The sequence below is a fragment of the Aquarana catesbeiana genome, linkage group LG12 (assembly GCF_042186555.1).
Source record: "Aquarana catesbeiana isolate 2022-GZ linkage group LG12, ASM4218655v1, whole genome shotgun sequence".
In the NCBI taxonomy this organism is placed as follows: domain Eukaryota; kingdom Metazoa; phylum Chordata; class Amphibia; order Anura; family Ranidae; genus Aquarana; species Aquarana catesbeiana.
In genome coordinates, this window is record NC_133335.1 from 51,076,551 (window position 1) to 51,102,449 (window position 25,899).

Here is a 25,899-nt window from a genome sequence, read left to right on the forward strand (position 1 = left end):
ACATGACAATTGCACACAATGAATGGCTTTCATTCATGCCATCGATTGTGTACTATTGTGCTGAGCTCTGTGATTGGTCACAGTGATCACATGATACAGAGAGGGCCAATCACAGCCCATCTGGGCAAACACAGCTAACCACAATATTAAACACTGAATGAATCGATTTCATTCAGTAAAAACGGATGCTTATAACAGTAAAATTCACTGGTGTAAGCAATCATAATGTGTAAAAAAAAAAAAATCCTGATCACTTCCCCAGAGTAGTACAATGTTACTATGGTAACACTGTATTGCTCAGGTCACAGTGGGGTTGATCTACTAAAACTGCAGGGTGCAAAATCTTGTGCAGCTGTGCATGCCAGCCAACCAGCTTCTAATTCCAGCTTGTTCAATTAAGCTTTGACAAAAAAAAACATGGAAGCTGATTGGTTTCTATGAAGAGATGCACCATATTTTACACTTTTCAGTTAGTAAATCAACCCCACTGTGTTAAAAAAAATCCTAAAAAAAAGGAAGAAATTGAAAAAAACTATAAATATAAATATAAATATATATATATATATATATATATATATATATATATATATATATATATATATATATTTTTTTTTTTTAACATACTGTCATCAGTCAGTATTTAAGACAGTATGTAAAGTCAGTATTTCAGACAGTATGTAAAAAATAGTGAAAAAAAAATATTTTTTTTAATTTCTTCATTTTCCAAAAAATTGAAAACTTAAAAAAACTCATCATGCCTCTTACTAAATATCTTGGACTGACTACTTTCCATTTGGGGGGTATTTGCACTGTCTTGTCATTCTCGGGCCTCAAGAAATGAGATAGGCCATCAGTACATCGGGATTGATCAATTTTCAGATATACAGTGCATCTGGAAAGTATTCACAGCGCTTCACTTTTTCTACATTTTTATGTTACAGCCTTATTCCTAAATGAATTAAATTCCTTATTTTCCTCAAAATTCTACAAACAATACCCCATAATGACAATGTATAAGACGTTTGTTTGAAATCTTTTCAATTTTATTAAAAATAAAAAAGGAAACAATCCCATGTACATAAGTATTCACAGCATTTGCCATGACACTCAAAACTGGGCTCAGGTGCATCCTGTTTCCACTGATCATCCTTGAGATGTTTCTAGAACTTGATTGGAGTCCACCTGTGCTAAATTCAGTTGATTGCACATGATTTGGAAAGGCACACACCTGCCCCACATAAGGTGACACAGTTAACAGTGCATGTCAGAGCACAAACCAAGTCATGAAGTCCAAGGAATTGTCTGTAGACCTCCGAGACAGGATTGTGTTCAGGCACAGATCTGGGGAAGGGTACAGAAAAATGTCTGCAGCATTGAAGGTCCTGATGAGCAGAGTAGCTTCCATCATCCATAAATGAAAGAAGTCTGGAACCACCAGGACTCTTCCTAAAATGAGCCGCCCGGAAAAACTGAGCAATCAGGCAAGAAGGGCCTTAGTCAGAGAGGTGACCAAGAACCCGATGGTCACTCTGACAGAGCTCCAGTGTTTTTCTGTGGAGATATGAGAACCTTCCAGAAGAACAACAATCTCTGCAGCATTCCACCAATCAGGCCTGTATGGTAGAGTGGCCAGACGGAAGCCACTCCTCAGTAAAAGGCACATGCCAGCCCGCCTGGAGTTTTCCAAAAGGCACCTGAAGGACTCTCAGACCATGAGAAACTAAATTCTCTGGTCTGATGAAACAAGGATTGAACTCTTTTGGCCTTAATGGCATGTCTGGAGAAAACCAGGTACTGCTCATCGCCTGGCCAATACCATCTCTACAGTGATCGGTGGTGGTGGCAGCAACATGCTGTGGGGATGTTTTTCATAGGCAGGAACTCGGAGAATAGTCAGGATCGAGGGAAAGATGAATGCAGCAATGTACAGAGACATCCTTGATGAAAACCTGCTCCAGAGCACTCTGGACCTCAGACTGGGGCGAAGGTTTAGCTTCCAACAGGACAAAGCCCCTAAGCACACAGCCAAGATAACAAAGGAGTGGCAACGGGACAACTCTGTGAATGTCCTTAAAGCGGGGGTCCACCTATCTATCGTTTTTTTTTTTTTGAGTTCATTCACAAACTTTTCTTCTCAGCATTACATACTCACATATTGTGTGTAATATGTCCGCCTGTGTCCGATTTCGTCGGAAAGAATAACTTATATTATTCACTGCAGGCGGTTTCCATCTTCATTGTGGGCATTTGAAGCCCACAAGCATTTATTTCCTGGATGTGGTGAATGCTGTGCTCCCAGCATTCACCGCTTGTTCCCGCACATGCTCAGTGGCATCCTGGAAAGCCTGAGACTAGCTCCCAGGAGAGTCTGGGAGAGGCTAGAAACACGCCTACTCCCACGGGAGGAGAACCAGGAAGTGCAAAGAAGAATAGAAAAATAAAAGGTAATTACGGCGATTTAAATTTTTTTAAACGGCATGTCAGCATCTAGGCAAGGAATAGAATACATACAGATATTGTTCAAAATTTGGGTGGAACTCCGCTTTAAGTTGCCCAGCCAGAGCCCAGACTTGAACCGGATTGAACATCTCTGCAGAGATCTGAAAATGGCTGTGCACCGATGCTCCTCATCCAACCTGATGGAGCTTGAGAGGTTCTGCAAAGAAGAAAGGGAGAAACTGCCCAAAAATAGGTGTGCCAAGCTTGTAGCATCATACTCAAAAAGACTTGAGGCTGTAATTGGTGCCAAAGGTGCTTCAACAAAGTATTGGGCAAAGGCTGTGAATACTTATGTACATGGGATTTTTTTCATTTTTTATTTTTAATAAATTAGCAAAGATTTCAAACAAACTTTTTTCACATTGTCATTATGAGGTATTGTTTGTAGAATTTTGAGGAAAATAATGAATTTAATCCATTTTGGATTAAGGCTGTAACATAACAAAATGTGGAAAAAGTGAAGCGCTGTGAATACTTTCCCGGATGCACTGTATATACCAGAGTATGTGGATTCTATAACTTTTCTACAGACTAATTAATACAAACTTATTTGGGCTATTTTCACCAAAGAAATGTAGCAGAATACAGTTTGACCTAAATTTATAAAGAATGACTTGCAAAATTTTTTAACAGAAACAAAGAAAAACAAATTTTATTTCCAAACTTTCAGTATTTTCTTGTTTATTTAGCAAGAACCCAGTGAATAAATACCACAAAAAGAAAGCTCTATTTGTGTGAAAAAAAAATTATACAAATTTAATATGGTTACAGTGTTGCATGACCAAGCATTTGCCATTCAAAAGCTGAAAATGGGCCTGGGCAGGAAGGGGGTGAAAGTGGCTGGTATTGAAGTAGTTAAAAATAATGTTGTTGCAGATAAAAAGTGTGCATTTTATTCTGTAATTTATTCTGTTTAAAATGCCACTAAAATTATGATTCTGGTAACAAAGCATTGCAACATTATTTACAAGTACCTCGACTGTCCGGGACTCTCCCTCCTCATTGGCTGAGACAGCAGCGGAAGCCAATGGCGCCAGTGTGCCAATGAGGAGGGGGGGGTGTGGCCGATCTACGGCTTCGTGTCTGAATGAACACAAAGAGCAGTGTCTCAGCCTGGGTTCCCCAATAGCAAGCTGCTTGCTGTGGGGGTACTCGGCAGGAGGGGGGCCAAGAGCGCCGACGAGGGACCCGAGAAGAGGAGGATCCGGGCTACTCTGTGCAAAACTATTATACAGAGCAGATTAAGAGAACTTGTTTGTTATTTTTAAACAAAAAATAAATAAAAATCACTTTTTTAAGGCATGTTTAGGCATGTTTAGCATGCTCAAAGTCTGCAACTGGTTAAAAAGTAAACTAAAGATCCACCTTCAGGATAAAATGAGAAAGCACAATATTAACCGCTTGCCGACCGGCTCACGTCGATATATGTCGGCAGAAGGGCACGTACAGGCATACTGACGTACCTGTACGTTGCCCTTTAAGACGTGGATTGTGGGCGCCCGCCGCAAAATCCGTGAGTGTGATCGTGGGTCCCACGGACTGGATGTCCGCGGGGATACCCGCGATCGCCTCACGGAGAGGAAGAACGGGGAAATGCTTGTGTAAAGCATTTCCCCGTTCTGCCTAGTGATAGGACACTGATCACCGCTCCCTGTAATCAGGAGCGGTGATCAGTGTCATGTCACACATAGTCACACCCCCCCACAGTTAGAATCACTCCCTAGGACACACCTAACCCCTACAGCGCCCCCTCCTGGTTAACCCCTTCACTGCCATTTACATTTACACAGTAATCAATGCATTTTTAATCACACTGATCACTGTATAAATGTGAATGGTCCCAATATAGCGCTAAAAGTGTCCGATGTGTCCGCCATAGTGTCGCAGTCACGATAAAAATCACTGATTGCCGCCATTTCTAGTAAAAAAAAAAAAATATTAATAAAAATGCCATAAAACTATCCCCTATTTTGTAGACGCTATAACTTTGGCGCAAACCAATCAATAAACGCTTATTGCGAGTTTTTTACCAAAAATATGTAGAAGAATACGTATCAGCCTAAACTGAGGGAAAAAAAAACATTTTTATATATTTTTTGGAGCTATTTATTATAGCAAAATTGTCGCTCTTTTTTTTTGTTTATATCGCAAAAAATAAAAACCGCAGAGGTGATCAAATACCACCAAAAGAAAGCTCTATTTGTGGGGAAAAAAGGACATCAATTTTGTTTGGGAGCCACGTCGCACGGCCGCGCAATTGTCAGTTAAAGCGGCAGAGTGCCGAATCGCAAAAAGTGCTCTGGTCTTTTGCCAGCCAAATGGTCCGGGGCTGAAGTGGTTAATATGCTATATTTAATATTTACCCGCTATAAAAAAAATGCATTTTTTTTATGACCATAATAAAAACATAAAATATACACAAAACCACTAAATGGTCCCTTTAACAAACACTGAAAAAAAAGTTAATGACACCAAGCGGATTATGCTCACAAATATAGTTAAAAATAAAAAGACTAGATAGTCTGTTGAAATTAAATGTATAAAATACAAAACAAATCTTGATCTCGGGAAGACCAAATAAAGCATCTATGCCCCATTTATTATTGAATTAAAGGTGCACTGTCACTATTATAATGACTTTCTTTATGTGGAGATCCTGGATTATACAATTAACATTCCTGACAGCAGGCACTTCTGTAAAAGGGAACCAGTGTGTGATCCTTGTATGGATCCGCTGATTGCGATATCAAATCAACAGATCTAAAACTGCCCATGAGTGCCAGTCCTTACAGCTCTGGCGGCAATTACCGCCGCAATTGTCCCACTCCAGGGTACCGGCCTTGTAATTACTAGCAGCTCCCTGCCACAGGTTTCTATGGAGATAACACTTCACATGAATTTTTAATGTGATTGCTCAATATTAACAAAAGGAAATAGAGAGTCAGAGCTAACGTTATACAATAAATAAACCAGAACTGTGAAAAATGATAGTGAAGGAAATGTAGAAATATATATATATATATATACACTCACCGGCCACTTTATTAGGTGCACCTGTTCAATTGCTCGGTAATAAAAATTGCTAATCAGCCAATCACATGGTAACAACTCAATACATGTAAGCATCTAGATGTGGTGAAGACGACTTGCTCAAGTTCAAATCGAGCATCAGAAAGGGGATTTAAGTGACTTTGAACGTGGCACGGTTGTTGGTACCAGAAGGACTGGTCTAAGTATTTCAAAAACTGATTTACTGGGATTTTCACGCACAACCATCCTTAGGGTTTACAGAGGATGGTCCGAAAAAGAGAAAATATCCAGTGAGCGGCAGTTGTGTGGACGAAAATGGCTTGTTGATGTCAGAGGAGAATGGGCAGACTGGTTCAAGATGATAGAATGGTAGCAGTAACTCAAATAACCACTCGTTACAGCCAAGGTATGCGGAATACCATCTCTGAATGCACAGCACATCGAACCTTGAAGCAGATGGGCTACAGCAGCAGAAGACCACACCGGGTGCCACTTCTGTCAGCTTAGAACAGGAAACTGAGGCTACAATTCACACAGGCTCACCAAAATTGGACAATAGAAGATTGGAAAAACGTTGCCTGGTCTGATGAGTCTGGATTTCAGCTGTGACATTCAGATGGTAGGGTCAGAATTTGGCGCAAACAACATGAAATCATGGATCCATCCTGCCTTGTATCAATGGTTCAGGCTGGTGGGGATTGTGTAATGGTGTGGGGATATTTTCTTGGCAAACTTTGGGCTCCTTAGTACTAATTGAGAATTTCCAACACCTTGATTAATCTATGCCACAAAGAATGGAGGCAGTTCTGAAGGTAAAGGGGGTCCAACCCGAGACTAGTAAGGTGTACCTAATAAAGTGGCCGGTGAGTGTACAGTCCAAAAGGAGCGTTTTTATTTTGTTGCTAGGGGCCTTATTTCCCTAATGTCTGTCCTATCCAAATGCATTTTGTTTAACCACTTCCCGCCTGGCCTATAGCAGATTTACGGCCAAGAAGGGATTTAAGGCCAAGCATCATATGACGTCCAGCAGGATAACATACCGTTGCGTGCCCGCAGGGGTGCGCAGCAAGACGATTGCCAGTGCGGCGTGTCAGTCTGACACGCCGTATCTCCGATCGTGGTAAGAAGCCTCTGACAGAGGCTTTACACAGGCTTTACACAGTTTCTTTCTGTGCTTTCTTATTTATTTAGTCAATTTCCCTTTTTTGGGACATAGGGATATATGATCTTAAAGCGGAGTTCCACACAAAAATGGAACTTCCGCTTTTCGGAACCCTCCCCCCCTCCGGTGTCACATTTGGCACTTTTCAGGGGGGAGGGGGGTGCAGATACCTGTCTAAGACAGGTATTTGCACCCACTTCCGGGCATAGACTCCCACGGGAGTCTATGCCTCTTCCTGTCCCCACCGCGCTGTCTCCTGGGAACACACAGCTCCCGGGAGAGAGCGGGGACCACTTACGATGTGCAGCGCGAGTCGCGCATGCGCAGTAGGGAACCGGGAAGTGAAGCCGCAACGCTTCACTTCCTGATTCGCTCACCTAGGATGGCGGCGGCAGCTGCCGAGAACCGAGCGGGTTCTCGGCGTCGCCTGCCGACATCGCTGGACCCTAGGACAGGTAAGTAGCCATTTATTAAAAGTCAGCAGCTGCAGTATTTGTAGCTGCTGACTTTTAATATTTTTTTTTTTTTTTTTTGCGGTTTGGGTGGACTCCCTCTTTAATTACTTTTTTCTGTGGAATTTTATGTTTTTTGATATTTGGATAAAACCCCCTTGGGACCTGTAAATATATATACAGTATCTCACAAAAAGTAAGTACACCCCTCACATTTTTGTAAATATTTTATTATATCTTTTCATGTGACAACACTGAAGAAATGACACTTTGCTACAATGTAAAGTAGTGATTGTACAGCTTGTATAACAGTGTAAATTTGCTGTCCCCTCAAAATAACTCAACAGACAGCCATTAATGTCTAAACCGCTGGCAACAAAATTGAGTACACCCCCTAAGTGAAAATGTTCAAATTGGGCCCAAAATGTCAATATTTTGTGTGGCCACCATTATTTTCCAGCACTGCCTTAACCCTCTTGGGCTTGGAGTTCACCAGAGCTTCACAGGTTACCACTGGAGTCCTCTTCCACTCCTCCATGACGACATCACAGAGCTGGTGGATGGTAGAGACCTTGCGCTCCTCCACCTTCCGTTTGAGGATGACCCACAGATGCTTAATAGGGTTTAGGTCTGGAGACATGCTTGGCAAGTCCATCACCTTTACCCTCAGCTTCTTTAGCAAGGCAGTGGTCATCTTGGAGGTGTGTTTGGGGTCATTATCATGTTGGAATACTGCCCTGCGGCCCAGTCTCCATAGGGAGGGGATCATGCTCTGTTCAGTATGTCACAGTACATGTTGGCATTGATGGTTCCCTCAATGATCTGTAGCTCCCCAGTGGCGGCAGCACTCATGCAGCCCCAGACCATGACACTCCCACCACCATGCTTGACTGTAGGTAAGAAAGACCTGTCTTTGTACTCCTCACCTGGTTGCCGCCACACAGGCATGATACCATCTGAACCAAATAAGTTTATCTTGGTCTCATCAGACCACAGGGCATGGTTCCAGTATTCCATGTCCTTAGTCTGCTTGTCTTCAGCAAACTGTTTGGGGGCTTTCTTGTGCATCATCTTTAGAAGAGGCTTCCTTCTGGGATGACAGCCATGCAGACCAATTTGATGCAGTGTGCGGCGTATGGTCTGAGCACTGACAGGCTGACCCCCCCCCCACCCCTTCAACCTCTGCAGTAATGGTCTTGGCCACCGTGCTGCAGCTCAGTTTCAGGGTCCTGGCAATCTTCTTATAGCCTAGGCCATCTTTATGTAGAGCAACAATTCTTTTTTTCAGATCCTCAGACAGTTCTTTGCCATGAGGTTCCATGTTAAACTTCCAGTGACCAGTAGGAGAGAGTGAGAGCAATAACACCAAATTTACCTTGTAACACTAACGAGTCACATGACACCGGGGAGGGAAAATGGCTAATTGGGCCCAATTTGGAAATTTTCACTTAGGGGTGTACTCACTTTTGTTGCCAGCGGTTTAGACATTAACCACTTCAGCCCCGGAAGATTTTACCCCCTTCCTGACTACAGCACTTTTTACAATTTGGCACTGCGTCGGTTTAACTGACAATTGCGCGATCATGCAATGCTGTACCCAAACAAAATGTGCATCCTTTTTTCCCACAAATAGAGCTTTCTTTTGGTGGTATTTGATCACCTCCAAGGTTTGTAGTTTTTTGCGCTATAAACAAAAAAAGAGCGACAATTTATTTATTGACACTTTGGGCCCAATTTGGACATTTTCACTTAGGGGTGTACTCACTATTGTTGCCAGCGGTTTAGACATTAATGGTTGTGTTGAGTTATTTTGAGGGGACAGCAAATTTACACTGTTATACAAGCTGTACACTCACTACTTTATATTGTAGCAAAGTGTCATTTCTTCAGTGTTGTCACATGAAAAGATAGAATAAAATATTTACAAAAATGTGAGGGGTGTACTCACTTTTATGAGATACTGTATATATATATATATATATATATATATATATACATAGAGTTGTGTGAAAAAGTATATGCCCCCTCCCTGATTTTTATTTTTTTTGCATATTTCTCACACTTAAATGATTTAGATCATCAAACAAATTTTATTATTACACAAAGATAACCCGAGTAAATCCAAGATGCAGTTTTAAAACTATTATTTCATTTATTAAGGAAAAAAAGCTGTTCAAACCTGCCTGGCCCTGTGTAAAAAAGTAATTGCCCCTCCCATGCTGAATCATGAATGAAATGTGATTAACCACTTAACCACAATTTTTTGGAAAGCTGAGTTAAATTTCACTTGCCACACCCAGGTCTGATTACTGCCAGACCTGTTGAATCAAGAAATCACATAAATAGAAGTTGTCTGAGAAAGTGAAGCATGCTAACAGATCACAAAAAGCCACACATTAAGCCACAATCTAAAAAAATATATTCTATAAAAAAATATATAGAATATATAGAAACAAAGTAATGTACAAGTATCGGTCTACGAAGGGTTTCAAAGCCATTTCTAAGGCTTTGGAACTCCAGTGAACCCAGGGGAGAGCCATTATCCACATATGGAGATAACTTGGAACAGTGGTGAACCTTCCCAGGAGTGGCCGGCCGACAAAAATTACTCCAAGAGCATGATGACGACTCATCCAGGAGGTCATAAAAGAACCCAGAACAACCCAGAACAACATCTAAAGAACTGCAAGCCTCACTTGCCTCAGGTAAGGTGTTTATGGGCTAGTATGCAATGCATACTAGCCCATTATGCTTTTAATTTACAGACTTTGCAGGGAGCATAGAGGACGCAAAACCCATCAGGGTTTACTTCCTCTTTAATAGGAGCTATTTTATCTAAGGGAAGTTCCCAAAACATGGCCCGCTGGGGGTACTTGAGGACTGAGGTTGAGAACCACTGCTTTACAGAACAACTCCAGTTAGCCATATTGCATTGCATTTTCAGAAAAATACAGTGGCTACAGATTGAAAAGGAAAGGTCATTTTTAATAACGTTCAGTTACAATATGACTTGTGTCGCAATTGTATACGCTATATTATTTTCTCTTTATTTGCTATTTTTTTTCCCAACGAAAGTGGAGTTACCCTTTAACCACTTCCCGACCGGCTTCCATACATATACGGCAGCAGATTGGCAGCCCTGCGCGAATCGCCGTATATGTACGGTGGCTCCTTTAGGAGCCATAGCAGGTGATTTCTGCACGGCGGGGGACCCGATCCGTGTCTCCGGCGGGGGGCAATCACCACCGGCCACCCACGATCGCGGGCACAAGAGTCAGAACAAAGATTTGTGGATTTGTGTGCGTAAACACACAAATCCCTGTTCTGACAGGGGAGGAGAGACAGATCGTGTGTTCCTACTAAGTAGGAATAACGATCTGGCTCCTCCTCTAGTCAGTCCCATTCCCTCACAGTTATAAACACACCTAGGGAACACACTTAACCCCTTGATCGCCCCCTAGTGTTAACCCCCTTCTCTGCCAGTGACATTTACACAGTAATCAGTGCATTTTTATAGCATTGATCGCTGTATGAATGTCAATGGTCCCAAAACAGAGTCAAAAGTGTCCTATTTGTCCGCCGCAATGTCGCAGTCCCGATAAAAATCACAGATTGCCACCATTACTAGTAAAAAAATAATAAAAATGCCATATATCTATTCCCTATTTTGTAGACGCTATAACTTTTGCGCAAACCAATCAATATACACTTATTGTGATTTTTTTAAACAAAAAATATGTAGAAGAATACATATTGACCTAATCTGATGAAGAAATTCGTTTTTCTACATTTTTTAGGGGGATATTTATTATAGCAAAAAGTAAAAAAATATTTTTTTTTTTTTCAAAATTTAAAACTTTTTTGTTTATAGCAAAAAATAAAAACCGCAGAGATGAGCAAACACCACCAAAAGAAAGCTCTATTTGTGGGAAAAAAAAAGGATGTTTGGGTACAACGTCGCGCGACCGTGCAACTGTCAGTTAAAGCGATGCAGTGCCGTATCGCAAAAAATGGCCTGGTCATTAGGGGGCAAATCCTTCCGGGGCTGAAGTGGTTGATTAAAAGGTAGTTCTGAGCGTGATCATTCTTTCAAAGCACCATAAGAAGAAATGGAAAAGACTTTCTACTTGTGCATAAAACAAAAACAAGAAAGCAAAATGATCTGACTTTGTGGCACTACTTACCTGAAACATGGCTCCCTATGATTGTACAGGAGAAGTGGACTGTTTTAAGTGTTCTCAGCACTACCACTTCATGGTATCAACATTTTTTCTTTACTTCAGTAGAGCAGATTCTTAAATGTCACCTGTGTGAACAAATACAGTATTTTCAGTTAGAGCACTTTATCAAGTGTAAAGTGTAACTAAACCTAAAATAAAAAAAAAACTAAATAATAACCTACCCTCCATTCAATCCAGCAGTTTTTTTGTTTTTTTACCTGCTGTTCCTGCCAATTCACACTTCCAGCCCTAGGGTGGTGACAACGCTTCCCTAAGCAGAAACAGTATGTTGTCACCCTAGGACAGGAACTCTCTGTGGACTTCAAGCTGACATGATGATGCACAGTGTGCCAGCACTTACACCTGGAGTCCACATAGAGTGCAAGGCATCATGGGATGTCGATATCATTGGAGATACAGTGCCTTGAAAAAGTATTCACACCCCTTAAAATTGTACATATTTTTTCATGTTACTAACTAAGAACGAATATGTATTTTATTGGGATTTTATGTGATAGACCAACACAAAGTGGCACATAATTGTGAAGTGGAAGGAAAACGATAAATGGTTTTCCAAATTTTTTACAAATAAATATGTGAAAAGTGTGGCGTACGTTTGTAATTACCCCCCTTTACTCTGATATCCCTAACTAAAATCTAGTGGAACCAACTGCCTTCAGAAGTCACCTAATTAGTAAATAGAGTCCACCTGTGTGTAATTTAATCTTAGTATAAATACAGCTGTTCTCTGAAGTACTCAGAGGTTTGTTAGAGCAGTGTTTCTCAACTCCAGTCCTCAAGGCGCACCAACAGGTCATGTTTTCAGGATTTCCCTCAGATGAAACGGCTGTGGTAATTACTAAGGCAGTGAAACTGATCAAATCACCTGTGCAAAATAGTGGAAATCCTGAAAACATGACCTGTTGGTGCGCCTTGAGGACTGGAGTTGAGAAACAATGTGTTAGAGAACCTTAGTGAACAAACAGCATCATGAAGGTCAAGGAACACACCAGACAGGTCAGGAATAAAGTTGTGGAGAAGCTTAAAGCAGGGTTAGGTTATAAAAAAATATCCCAAGCTTTGAACATCTCACGGAGCACTGTTCAATCCATCATCTGAAAATGGAAAGAGTATGGCACAACTGCAAACCTACCAATACATGGCCGTCCACCTAAACTGACAGGCTGGGCAAGGAGAGCATTAATCAGAGAAGCAGCCAAGAGGCCCATGGTAACTCTGGAGGAGCTGCAGAGATCCATAGCTCAGGTGGGAGAACCTGTCCACAGGACAACTATTAGTTGTGTACTTCACAAATCTGGCCTTTATGGAAGAGTGGCAAGAAGAAAGCCATTGTTGAAAGAAAGTCCCGTTTGCCATTTGTGAGAAGCCATGTGGGGGACACAGCAAACATGTGGAAGAAGGTGCTCTAGTCAGATGAGACCAAAATTGAACTTTTTGGCCTAAAAGTAAAATGCTATGTGTGGCGGAAAACTAACATCACCCTGAACACACCATCCCCACCGTGAAACATGGTGGTGGCAGCATCATGTTGTGGGGATGTTTTTCTTCAGCAGGGACAGGAAAGCTGGTCAGAGTTGATGGGAAGATGGATGGAGACAAATACAGGTCAATCTTAGAAGAAAACCTGTTAGAGTCTGCAAAAGACTTGAGACTGGGGCGGAGGTTCACCTTCATGCAGGAAAACGATCCTAAACATACAGCCAGAGCTACAATGGAATGGTTTAGATCAAAGCATATTCATGTTTTAGAATGGTCCAGTCAAAGTCCAGACCTGAATCCAATTGAGAATCTGTGGCAAGACTTGAAAATTGCTGTTCACAGACGCTCTCCATCCAATCTGACACATCTTGTGCTATTTTGCAAAGAAGAATGGGCAGAATGTGTCTCTCTAGATGTGCAAAGCTGGTAGAGACATCCCCAAAAAGACTTGCAGCTGTAATTGCAGTGAAAGGTGGTCCTACAAAGTATTGACTCGGGGGGGCTGAATACAAATGTACACCACACTTTTCAGCTAGTTATTTGTAAAAATTGTTGAAAACCATTTATTTTCCTTCCACTTCACAATTATGTGCCACTTTGTGTTGATCTATCACATAAAACCCCAATAAAATACATTTACGTTTTTGGTTGTAACATGAAAACATGTGGAAAATTTTAAGGGGTATGAATTCAAGGCACTGTAAATGTGCACCTGGGTGCAGAAACCAGATATGGCACAGTGTGCAAATTTCCACAACCAAACTCGTAAAACCTGAAGAATAAGACCCCTTTCACACTGGGGCGGTTTGCAGGCGGTATTGCGCTAAAAATACCGCCTGCAAACCGCCCCTAAACAGCCTCCGCTGTTTGTTCAGTGTGAAAGCCCGAGGGCTTTCACACTGAAGCGGTGCGCAGGCAGGGCGGTGAAAAAGGTCCTGCAAACTGCTTTTTTGGAGCGGTGAAGGAGCGGTGTATTCACCGCTCCTTCACCGCTCCTGCCCATTGAAATCAATGGGACAGCGCGGCTATAGCCGCGCTGTACGAGGGATTTTAACCCTTTTTCGGCCGCCAGCGGGGGTTAAAACCGCCCCGCTAGTGGCCGAATACCGCTGCAAGAACGACGGTACAGCAGCACTAAAAATAGCGCTGTTGTACCGCCGACGCCCCCACCGCCCCAGTGTGAAAGGGGCCTTATTAAAAAAAAAAAAAAATATCTACCACACCCAAGCTAGGAGCAATCTCTAATAGGATAGAGAAAGTTTAGGTTAAAATAAATACATTATAAATCTTTTGTACATGACTATATAAAAAATAAATAAATAAATAAAAACATTTTTAAATCCTGTCCATAATAATAATAATTATATAAAAAAAATACATTTACACAAAACCCCCATACATGCGTTCAATGACATGTTCACATCTACAGCTGTGTAGTACTGCATGTTTATAATTAATATTTTTGGTTAATAGTGAGTTTTCAATGCATTTTATCAAATAGTATGTCGAATCCTCAAACTTACAGACCGCATGCAGAGCCCCGTCCTTCCTCCCAGTCCATACGTCATCACATTAATAAACATTGACAGTAGACTTATTGTAAAGCAGCTTTGAGTGCCAGGCTCAGGAAATGTTTGTACTTGCAGCAGAAAAGCTGTGATGACATTCGGGTGCTGTGGGCAACCCAGAAGTTTGAGGTTTCAACATTCCTGGAAGTGTGGCGCCAATATCTTTGCTCAGGGCTCTCAAACGGCAGCGCTTCTACAGATTTCCAGCCTGTGTTTAGAAGGTGGTCACAGGGACTTATTAATACCCAACACCAGGCAGAAAAATGCATCCCTTGAAGTGGAGCTAGTGGCCCACAGTGCAAAGTTTGTCCAAGGGAGAGGAGAAACAGTTTAAGCTGATCCTCTGCCCCCTCCCCCATCCCGGCAGATAGCGCTCAACCATTATCTGGCGAAGGACTGTCCCTCAGCGTCCTCAAGTCCACAGCAGGTCTATGGACACTACTTTAGTCTTGATAACATCAGGACATGGAGTAGCTGCAGGGCCGGACTAGCTATAAGGAGGAGCGGGTAAGTAAATCTTCTTTTATTATTCAGATTAAGTCAGTTGATGCGTTTCAGCCTATAAGGCCTTAGTCATACTTGACTAAGGCCTTATAGGCTGAAACGCGTCAACTGACTTACTTAATCTGCGTTTGTTCACTGTGGCTATTCAATAAAATGAAGAAATACACTAAGGAAAATAGGTACAATTGCTCATGAAATAGGTCTCTTTCAGTCAGGCAGTCATGGGGTGGTAAAAATGGACGGCTGAGCTGTGGCTTTACCGCATGTGTCAAATTTTCAAAGGTGTACAGCGGAGGCTCTTGCTTGGATGCTCTATAGCAGCCTTTCTCAATCTTTTTACCCCAGAGCAACCCATGAAATATTTTTTTAGGTTTTGGGGAACCCCTTCTGAAATCATTGGGAGTCAGTGGGAAGAATGACCCCTTAAGGCTGGCCATACACAGTGCAAATTTCTTTCCTGCAGGAAACAAGTTTGCACGATTTCCCCATCAACACAGGCAGTGATGACAGGAGAATCAGCAATTGTCTGCTCCTGGCGGGGGAAGCCATCCCTGCTGGGGGAAGACAGTGATTAGTGCTAGCGGCTATAGCAGCCGCTTGTGATAATCGCATGCCAATCCGACAGGCTGGTTGTACCCAAGTCAATCGATCTATCAACTTGGTACATTCAGCCTGTCCATTAATGGAGCAGCCGCTTGTGATAATCGCATGCCAATCCGACAGGCTGGTTGTACCCAAGTCGATCGATCTATCAACTTGGTACATTCAGCCTGTCCATTAATGGGGCAGCCGCTTGTAATAATCGCATGCCAATCCGACAGGCTGGTTGTACCCAAGTCGATCGATCTATCAACTTGGTACATTCAGCCTGTCAATTAATGGGTTGAATCTACTGGCTGAGATTTGAATTGTGTATGGCCGGCCTTTAGGGACAACTAATGAGATCTCATATGTCATGCTGCTGGCTCTGCCGTGCGGCGTAGGCCTCACAACTACGCAGGCACCATCAGATGGGAGTTCAGAGTTGATGATGGTAGGAAGCCATATCAATCTCTGGAGGAACCCCTGGTGAACAATGGCTGGTCTATAATGTGGGATCTAATCAGTGATTTCTTGCTGGATGGGGAACAGGTGAGTACAAGGCCCATAGTACACATATGATCCTGTCACTGGGGACAACTCTTCAGGAGCAGGAGCCAAATGCAGGGTATAGTGAACATGTCTTTACATGGATCACTCCCTCGCTGGACCATTTCTCCATCGCTGACAGAAGCACTGCAGAATGTCACTCACCGGTGACAGCTCACTAATTCGACCAATGAGAGAGTGACACAGGGAACCAGGTGACAACTTACTTTGCCCTACAAAGCCATCCCATTGCTGGCAAGCCGTGGGATCAATGACAGCATCACTAGTGCACCATGGTCCTTAGGCCTCATTCACACGGGTGTACTGTAGCATACTCCCATACGATGGCCTTTGTGAGTGGCAATGCATCCCTGTACAGGCAGTGCCATTAATGTCAATTGGGACGCAGTGACTGCATGTACACAGCCTCTGCTCCCAATCTGACAGTGGTGTGAGTGTACAGCCCTGCAAGCAGTCAGCATGTTATTCATGTCTGTGCAGCCGCTGTGTTCCAATTAAAATATATAGGACTACCTGCAAAGGGATGCATGAACACCTGTGTGGGCAAATGGGGCCCTCATATGGGTGTACACAAAGTGCGCCTGTGTGAATGAGGCCTAACAGTGCCAATTTTCCTCTTCACTCACAGATAAACACTAGAGCCCCATGCATCATGTGCCTGTGGCCTATTAAATACCCCATCCTGAGTGGAGATAGCCCGATGTGAGGCCTCGACCACACAGGCACATAGGGCTGTATAATGTGGACAGGTGTGTGTTTATGGGGTGCGAAAAATTCTGGATGAACCCTCTGCACACTGCTATACCCTTTCTAGCAAACTTTGCAATAAAAAAAAGAGGGATTTTTAGTTCACACATATTGCAATACATGTTTCAGCCCGGGCAATTCAAACCCTGCTCCGTGACACATGGAGATTGCCACTCTAATCCAGGCACAGGCAGGCTGCATATGATGGACACTGGTGAGGCTGCTGGGCACAAGCAGGCTGCATATGATGGACACTGGTGAGGTTGCTGGGCACTAGTAGGCTGTATATGACGGACACTGGTGAGGCTGCTGGGCACTGGTAGGCTGTATATGACGGGCACTGGTGAGGCTGCTGGGCACAGGCAGGCTGCATATGACGGGCACTGGTAAGCTGCAAATAACGGGCACTGGTAGGCTGCATATGATGGCACTGGTAGGCTGCATATGATGGGCCTTGGTGAGGCTGCATATGCTGAGCACTGGTGAGGCTGCATATGATGGCACTGGTAGGCTGCATATGACATGCCCTGGTGAGGCTGCATATGATGGCACTGATGAGGCTGCTGGGCACTGATAGGCTGCATTTGATAGACACTGGTGAGGCTGCATTGATCTCTTGTATCATGTCTGCAGTCTCTGACAATCTCCTGTATCATGTCTACTAGAGGTGCATTGAATGGAAATTTTGCTAATACTACTAGCAATGTGTTTAAAGTGGATGTAAACCCAATGTCATCCTTTCTAAACTACTGCCACAGGGGTTATCTATAAGGATATATATGCCTCCTGCATGTATCTTTACCTGTCAAATGTCTCCCCTCTCTCTGTTATGAGACCCGAAAAACTGAGCTCGGTGGGTGGAGTCGTGATGTCACTAAACTCCCCGCCCACCTCTACACTCCCCTTGTCAATATGCATTTTCTCCTGTGTATTTCTAACACTGAACTTCTGCTATGATCTCTAACATCCAGTGAAAAGACAGGAAAGTAATCACATGACTTCAGCATGACAAATCATGCTGAGGTGTGGAACAGCCAATCCTTGCAGAGCTGCTGAAGAAAGCAGTGGGGGAGGGAATTTAAAAATAACGCATGTCTCTTAGAGCCCTTTCACACCGGGCCGCCCATAGCGTCGGCGGTAAAACGCCGCTATTTTTAGCGGCGTTTTACCGTCGGATTAGCGCCGCATTTCGCCTGCTAGCGGGGCGCTTTTACTCCCCGCTAGCGGCCGAGGAAGGGTTAAAACCGCCCGCAATAGCGGCGTTTTCCCAGCGCTGCCCCATTGATTTCAATGGGGAGCAGCGGTGGAGGAGCGGTAAACACACCGCTCCTTCACCGCTCCAAAGAAGCTGCTGGCAGGACTTTTTTTCCCGTCCTGCCAGCGCAGCGCTCCGGTGTGAAAGCCCTCGGGCTTTCACATGGAGACAATGCTGCAGCTGTTTGAGGGCGGATTGCAGGCGCTATTTTTAACGCTATAGCGCCTGCAAAACGCCCTCGGTGTGAAAGGGGTCTTAGGCTAATGCACGAGATGTAAATCACCTGTCACTCACAGCAAAGGGGAGGATTTGACAAAAATTTTCTCAGTTTGTCAAGAATTGTCTCACTGAACAATAAAAGAGGATTGCTCAGAGATGGATTAACTCTTTGTGGCAAGACTCGGCTCAAATGATAGGAAATCTTATACTCTACAGTATGATATATATATATAAAAAAAACATTTTTTCGGGTTTACATCCACTTTAAGTTTAAGTAAGAGATTGCAGACATGATACAAGAGATGGTTAGAGACTGAGGACTGCATTTTTCTTGACCTTTCTTGCACTAAAGGTGCCAATAATGGCAAACAATCAAATCATATTAATTTAAATTGATGATATTAATTAAAAAGTTGAATATAATATAATTATATATAAAAATAATGTAAATATTTTCTAAAAACTGTCATTTTCGGCTTCGGCCTAGTGCATCCTTCATTTTCGGTATCGGTTTCGGCACCAAAAGTTCCATTAGGTGCACCCCTAGAGAATACCATGGACTAGATGGTCCCCCGCAGTCTCTATGACCTTTGGAGGCTGGGTGTGACATTATGACATCACATCCGGCCCGGCAGATGTAAACACTGCCATGTACTCGGCTGGAAAGGCCGAGATATCTTTTTTTTTTTTTTATCTCAGTCTTTCCAGCCTAGAGGAGAGATGTGTCACATCTCTCCATAAAGAGGACCTGTCATGCCCTATTCCTATTACAAGGGATGTTTACATTCCTTGCAATAGGAATACAAGTAATCAAAAAAAAAAAAAATTTAAAGGGAAAGTGTAAAAAAAAAAAAAAAAAATTAAAACGCCCCCGTCTCTGCACGCTCGCACGAAGAAGCGAACGTATACAAACGTCGCTCCCACATATGTAAACGGCGTTCAAACCACACATGTGAGGTATCGCCGCCAACGTTAGCGCGAGAGCGACAATTCTAGCGCTAGACCTCCCCTGTAATTCTAAACTGATAACCTGTAAAAAAATTTAAAGCGTCGCCTATAGAGATTTTTAGGCACCGAAGTTTGGCGCCGTTCCACGAGTGTGCGCAATTTTAAAGCGAGACATGTTAGGTATCCAGGTGTTCTGGGTTTTTTTTTCAATTCATGAAAGTTTAAAAAAAAAAAAAGCGTATGAAAAATTGCTGCACAAATAACATGTGACATAAAAAGGTGCAACGACCACCATTTGATTCCCTAGGGTCTCTGCTAAAAAACATATATAATGTAATTTTCTTGTATGATTTTTACATGTAGGTGAGGAGTGCTATATGGTTGGGTTGTCACACACACCGTCCTCACACCGTCCAGCCCTCTGTCACCATTAGCCCAGCCGTGACCGGTTCTCTCTTTAGTAAAATGCTCCTAAAATAAAAAGGATATTTAAAACAGGCAGTGCTGCTCCTTTAAGAACTCCAGGCTTGAGGAACTACAAGTCCCAGCACAGCCTGTCCCTCCCCCTCCCACCCAGCTATATATCCAGTCAGACAATGACGAGAGGAAGTAACACAAGTGACCCCACCGGCCCCGCCACACCGCCCAAGGTGCCCCCTGTGTCCCATAGCAACGCAGCCTCCAGCACGTGACCCACCTCAAGCTCCGCCCACCCGCCGCTAATTCCCCCTCCGGGTAAAACGGGCGAGGAACCCAACTCACGCAGTTTGAATGAACCTCTTTCAGGATAGACACGTCATCGTCACCGCCCCCGCCCCCCTCAGTAACCCCACCCACCGCGTCCTCCGTCTAACGCTATCGTGTGGGGATGTGGCTGGGTCATGTGATAAGAGTGAGGGGACGTGGGCGGGGTTTTCATCGCCTTCTATGGCTTGACATTTCATTCACGTCTGGCTGCAATAATAATAATATTAATAATAAAAAAATAAATGGCCAAGCTTTATTTAAAGGACATGTTCGTTTTTAGTGAAAAGTCTACACTGCCTAGCCAGCCCCTCCTTCTATTAACCACTTAAGGACTGAGCTTCTTTTCTGAGATTTGTTGTTTACAAGTTAAAAACTGTTTTTTTTTTGCTACAAAATTACTTAGAACCCCCAAACATTATACATTTGTTTTCTAACACCCTAGAGAATAAAATGGCGGTCGTTGTAATACTTTCTGTCACACCGTATTTGCGCAGCTGTCTTACAAGCACACTTTTTTGGGGAAAAAAAATACACTTTTTTGAATTAAAAAATACAACAGCAGGAAAGTTAGCCCATTTTTTTTTTAATAATGTGAAAGATAATGTTACGCCGAGTACATTGATACCCAACATGTCACCCTTCAAAATTGCGCCCGCTCGTGGAATGGCGACAAACTTTTACCCTTAAAAATCTCCATAGGCGACGTTTAAAAAATTCTACAGGTTGCATGTTTTGAGTTGAGGTCTAGTGCTAGAATTATCGCTCTACTGATTGCGGCGATACCTCACATGTGTGATTTGAACACCGTTTTCATATGCGGGCGCTACTCATGTATGTGTTCGCTTCTGCACGCGAGCTCGGCAGGACGGGGCGCGTTTAAAATTGTATTTTTTTTCCTTATTTATTTTACCTTTTGTTTTTTTTGGTTTTTTTACACTGTTTTTTTTTTTAAATGTGTCACTTTTATTCCTATTACAAGGAATGTAAACATCCCTTGTAATCGAAATAAAGCATGACAGGTCCTCTTAAATATGAGATCTGAGGTCAAAAAGACCTCATATTTACACTAAAATGCAATAAAAAAAAAAAAATTGTCATTACATTTTTTTTTTTTAAATGGCCCTTTAAGAGCTATGGGCGGAAGTGACGTTTCGATGTCGCTTCCGCCCTGCAAAGTTATGGAGACGGGTGGGGGCCATCTTCCCCTCACTCATCTCCATGCCAAGCAAGGGTGAAGATCCAAGTGGCAGAGGGCACTGGAGCGCAGTGGGAGGCGGGGCCCCTCTCCCGCCACCAATAAAAGTGATCTTGCGGCGAATCCGCCGCAGAGACCATTCTTATTGGAAAGCAGGCCGCCGGCTAAAGATGAGTTCTGCAACAGCTGGAGGGCCCCAGGTTGCCTACCCCTGCTTCTAAGCCAAAGTCTTCAGTGCTGGACTGCTGGTGTTCTATCAGAATACGGCTACCCATCAGAAAATGCAATGGAAGTGACGTTGCAAACAAAATTGCTTATTGCGCATGCGCTATGCATTCCAACATGGCCGCTATGCGTTTCAATAGGTTTCCTAATCTGACAGAACACGAAGGCGGCAGCGGACATCTTGTTACACCCAGGCAAGTCTTCAATTTCACACTTATTTTAGCAGTTAACTCACCTTATACAGTATACTGAAATAGACTATTTCACTGCGACCGAGTGGGGGTCTCGAAAAATGGCCCTCTGCGCCAAATGATTATCAGTTTGACGCTGAGCAGTGCGGGGTGTATCAAGATGGCTGTCACCACCTTCTTACTGCAGGCTTGTCGCTGCTTTTCAAATGCAACATCAAAACAGTGTCACAGATTTAAAAATACTGTATTTAAGTATAAAAGGTGAGTTTACTGCTAAAATAAGTATGAAATTGAAGACTTGCCTGGGTGTAAGAAGATGTTTGCTGTCTTTGTGCTCTGTCAGATTAGGAAACTTATTGGAATGCATAGCGGCCATGTTGGAATGCATGGCACATGCGCAGTAAGCATTTTTGCTTAGAACACCACTTCTGTAAACATTTTCTGATGGGTAAGCAGTATTCTGACAGGACACTGGCTGTGACCTTGTATACTGCAATGGGGACTCAGAATAAGGAACCGTTAGGGCGTACAGAGAGACCGAAGCAACCCAATACAAACAAATGGCACCCCAACACACCTCCACAACGCAACTGCGTTATAATGCGCTGTGACGCTCCAGGCTATGGTGGGCTGCAAGATGTATACCTTTGGAGACATTTCCCTTCACTTCCTGTCCCGGGGATGAGACAGGAAGCAATGGAAATCTTCCAAAGTGAGGGGACTTCCCTCCAGGAGAAGGTGTTCCTATAAGGTAAAAATAGGTGGCTGAGCATTTTACCGCTTTCTCACCACCCACTTTTACAATTTGTTCTTAAAGGAATGACCACCCCTCCACCACTTTGGATAACACAATTTTTATTTTTTTCCTTACTTGCCTTAAAGGAAGTACCTTGTGTACTTCCATCCCAGCCTCGCCACGGCCCAGGGCGTCATATCCTGCTGCTCCCCGGCTGCCTTGTGGGACCTGTATGTCTATGACCGGCCTTAGAACGGGCTGAGATTTGAACCATTCATTCGTGCTGAAACATCTGAGATTTGAACTGTCTATGACCGGCCTTGGAACCGGCCGAGATTTAAACCATTAATTCCAGCCTCAGCCTCAGAACCGGCCGAGATTTGAATAGTCTATGGCTAGGATTGTATCCACTGTCAAGTTTTGTTTCTTATTGTTTTTGTCATCTGTGGTCCCATTGGGGAGATTTCTCTTCACTGGGCTGGCGTTCTTAGCTGCCTGTGATCACTTTTTATCTTGTAAAGGTTTTTATCTATTAAAACCCCTCGTTTTTGACCTATACCATGTGCAGTCCCCTTTTTCTTTTTCCCCATGGTTCCACTTCCTATTAGTTCCTCCTGGCCTGTCTGTTCCGGAACTGGAGAGTGCGTGCGATAGTGGTTCAGCTTCCATCCAGGACAACTACCTCACATCGGTGACCGCGATCTACAGGACATCACTCGGGTGGACATCACGGAGGTTACCTCCTCATGCCTAATAGACGTACTGCTATATGGCAGATACGTTCTTCGGATCTGGTAAGGGTACCCAACCTCTTTCATTGAAGATTTGTGTGGCCTGTTTCTTGTGGTTGCCTTCCATTTGAGTGTCAATTCACCTTCCAGGGTTTACAGCACCTCTCCCTCTGAGAAGACTTCCACTGATCTTATTTGTATGGACTCCAGTCCCTTGTTATCTTACATTTCACTATAGACATATTAATCATACCTGACTGGTTGTTTTTTGCACTTTTGTCACTTTATTTCACCTTTTCACGGGTGTGTACAATTTCTCACCCATGTTTCAAGTCCATGCGGGGTGATCTTAGTGCTGCACTTAATTATTTGTATACTTCCTGTCCAATAGCCAAAAGAGGAAGTGAGGGAAAATATCTCCAAATTGAGGGAAATCTCTGGTAGTCACCAGAACCCCATTGTTCTGTTCTTGGTGCAATCCAAACATTTTCTTACACATTCTCTCTAATGCTAATATGCGGAGGCTGCGAAATAAAGACCACTTTTCTTGCCACCATATACATGTTACACCAGCATAGCTCCCAACTGTCCCTGATTTCGAGGGACTGTCCCTGATTTGGAGCAATGTCTCTCTGTCCCTCATTCCTCTTCAAGTGTTTCCCAGTGCTAAACCTTTAATCGGATTTCTAAATTGCTGCATTTGTACTTTTTAAAAGCCAATATAAAGGAATAGTAGCGGTAAAAAAAGGCCTTGTGGATTTAATTAACCTTTTTTTTTTTTGTTTATTCTCCTTTAAGGGGGTGTGGCAGGGGGTGTGTCCTATGCCTACATACATTTGTTAGTAGGTGTCCCTCATTCCCATCTGAAAATGTTGGGAGGTATGCACTGACTACGGCTCATTTCTAAGCCATGGAACCGCCATATTGTTTGATTCTCATATGAATACGGTCCCTGTCTAGTCCTGGGCATTGATGATGTCCCACACGCATGGGTACCCGCACAAGTAGGGCGAGTAGGCCCCACCCACGAATCCTGTCACCAGATTCTACCCAGTCAACTAAACATATGTACATGTGGCCCTTTGGTATATGATGTGGACCTCAGCAGCCTGTAGTCGGAACATTGATTAGAGTAATAGCATTGATGTCTTCAAGCCGCATGCAACATTCTCAGTTTCATATTGTCTTCTGTGTAGCATATCTCCAGCCAGAAAAGTAGACTTTCCACACAGGTCTGCAGTCTCTGATAGTCCTCCCAAGCATTACACATATTGAACATTATTTCTGGCCCTTTGTTGATGTCAGGGGCCGCATTTGAGACCCCCTTTAGCTCATAAGTTGACAACCACTGGTGCATACCTCCCAACTTTTTTACATGGGAACTAGGGACACCTATTAGTAAAAGTATGTAGGCACAACACACACCCTCTGTCATGCCCCCTTATGCCCTGTACACACGACCGGTTTTGCCGTCGGAATAAACTCCGAAGGTTTCTCTGATGGAACTCCGATGGAATTCCATTCAAGCAGTCTTGCCTACACACGGTCAAACCAAAGTCCGACCAAAGTCCGACCGTCCAGAACGCGGTGACCTACAGCACGTACGTCGGGACTAGAAAAAGGAAGTGCAATAGCCAGTAGCCAATAGCTTCCGTCTCGTACTTGCTTCAGAGCATGCGTCATTTTTGGTCCGTCGGAACAGCATACAGATGAGAGGTTTTCCCGATAGGGATTGGTTCCGTTGGAAATATTTAGAACATTTTCCATTTCTAGGTCCATCAAAAAAAGTCAGATGAGGCATAGACACGATTGGAATAGACGATGAAAAGCTTCCGTCTGACTTTTTCTGTCCGACATTCTGCTCTTGTGTACACGGCATTAAAGGAGAATTATACAAAAAAAATAATTTGTTAAACCCACAAGTGTTTTTTTAACACTACTATTCCTTTATACTGGCCTCTGAAATTTACAAATGATGCAATTTAGAAATTGGACAAAAGGCTTAGCCCTGGGAAACACTTTTTGAAAGATAAATAGTGCAATTAATATAAAACTACATAGCTCAGACCAAAATGAGGGACAAATGGGGAGCAAAGAGGGACAGAGGGACTTTGTTCCAAATCAGGGACAGTCACTCGGAATCAGGGACAGTTGGGAGCTATGCTGCTTTGAATGTAATCCTGGTCGGCTTCATTAACCCCATCTTTTCTGCCACATGTTAAATTCTGCTGCAATGCAAGACAACACTTCTTCTCTGGCAAGGGGACTGCTGTGTGAGTTTGTAGCATAATCTATCTAGCAATCAGTGAGCAGAAATTATGTGCAGTAACTTTCAATTGGTCCCCAGCCGTGAACCAATAGACTGTTCCTGTCTAGCCTACCTGTTCTACAAACTGCTTCATGGTCCCCAGCTGTGAACCCGAACACTGTTCCAGTCTAGCCTATCTGTTCTACAAGCTGCTTCATAGCTCTCAGCCGTGAACCTATAGACTGTCCCAGTCTAGCCTATCTGTTCTACAAGATGCATCATGGCTCCCAGCCATGAACCTATAGACTGTTCCAGTTTAGCCTATCTGCTCTACAAGCTACTTCATGGTTCCCAGCCGTGAACCAATAGACTGTTCCAGTCTCGCCTATCTGTTCTACAAGCTGCTTTATGGTCCCCAGCCAAGAACCAATAGACTATTCCAGTCTAGCCTATCTGTTCTACAAGCTGCTTCATAATTCCCAGCCGTGAACCTATAGACTGTTCCAGTCTAGCCTATCTGTTCTAGAAGCTGCTTCATGGTCCCCAGCCACGAACCAATAGACTGTTCCAGTC

At 43.3% G+C, this 25,899-nt stretch overlaps 1 protein-coding gene across 3 annotated transcripts in view; it reads right to left on the minus strand.

Annotated features, from left to right (window-relative positions):
* Positions 1 to 20,091, minus strand: part of G6PC3 (glucose-6-phosphatase catalytic subunit 3) — a 39,817-nt gene extending 19,726 nt beyond the window's left edge. The window contains exons 1-2 of one of the 3 annotated variants that reach the window (XM_073607768.1): positions 20,016 to 20,091; positions 11,328 to 11,449 (exon numbers count right to left, since the gene is read on the minus strand). In XM_073607768.1, coding sequence (XP_073463869.1) covers positions 11,328 to 11,336 — 9 coding nt within the window. In that variant the 5' untranslated portion in view covers positions 11,337 to 11,449; positions 20,016 to 20,091. Of the gene's footprint in view, positions 1 to 11,327; positions 11,450 to 14,386; positions 14,493 to 19,950 lie in introns of those variants that run through there. The other 2 variants (XM_073607769.1, XM_073607771.1) reach the window with 2 other exon arrangements.
* Positions 20,092 to 25,899: the final 5,808 nt, after the last annotated feature.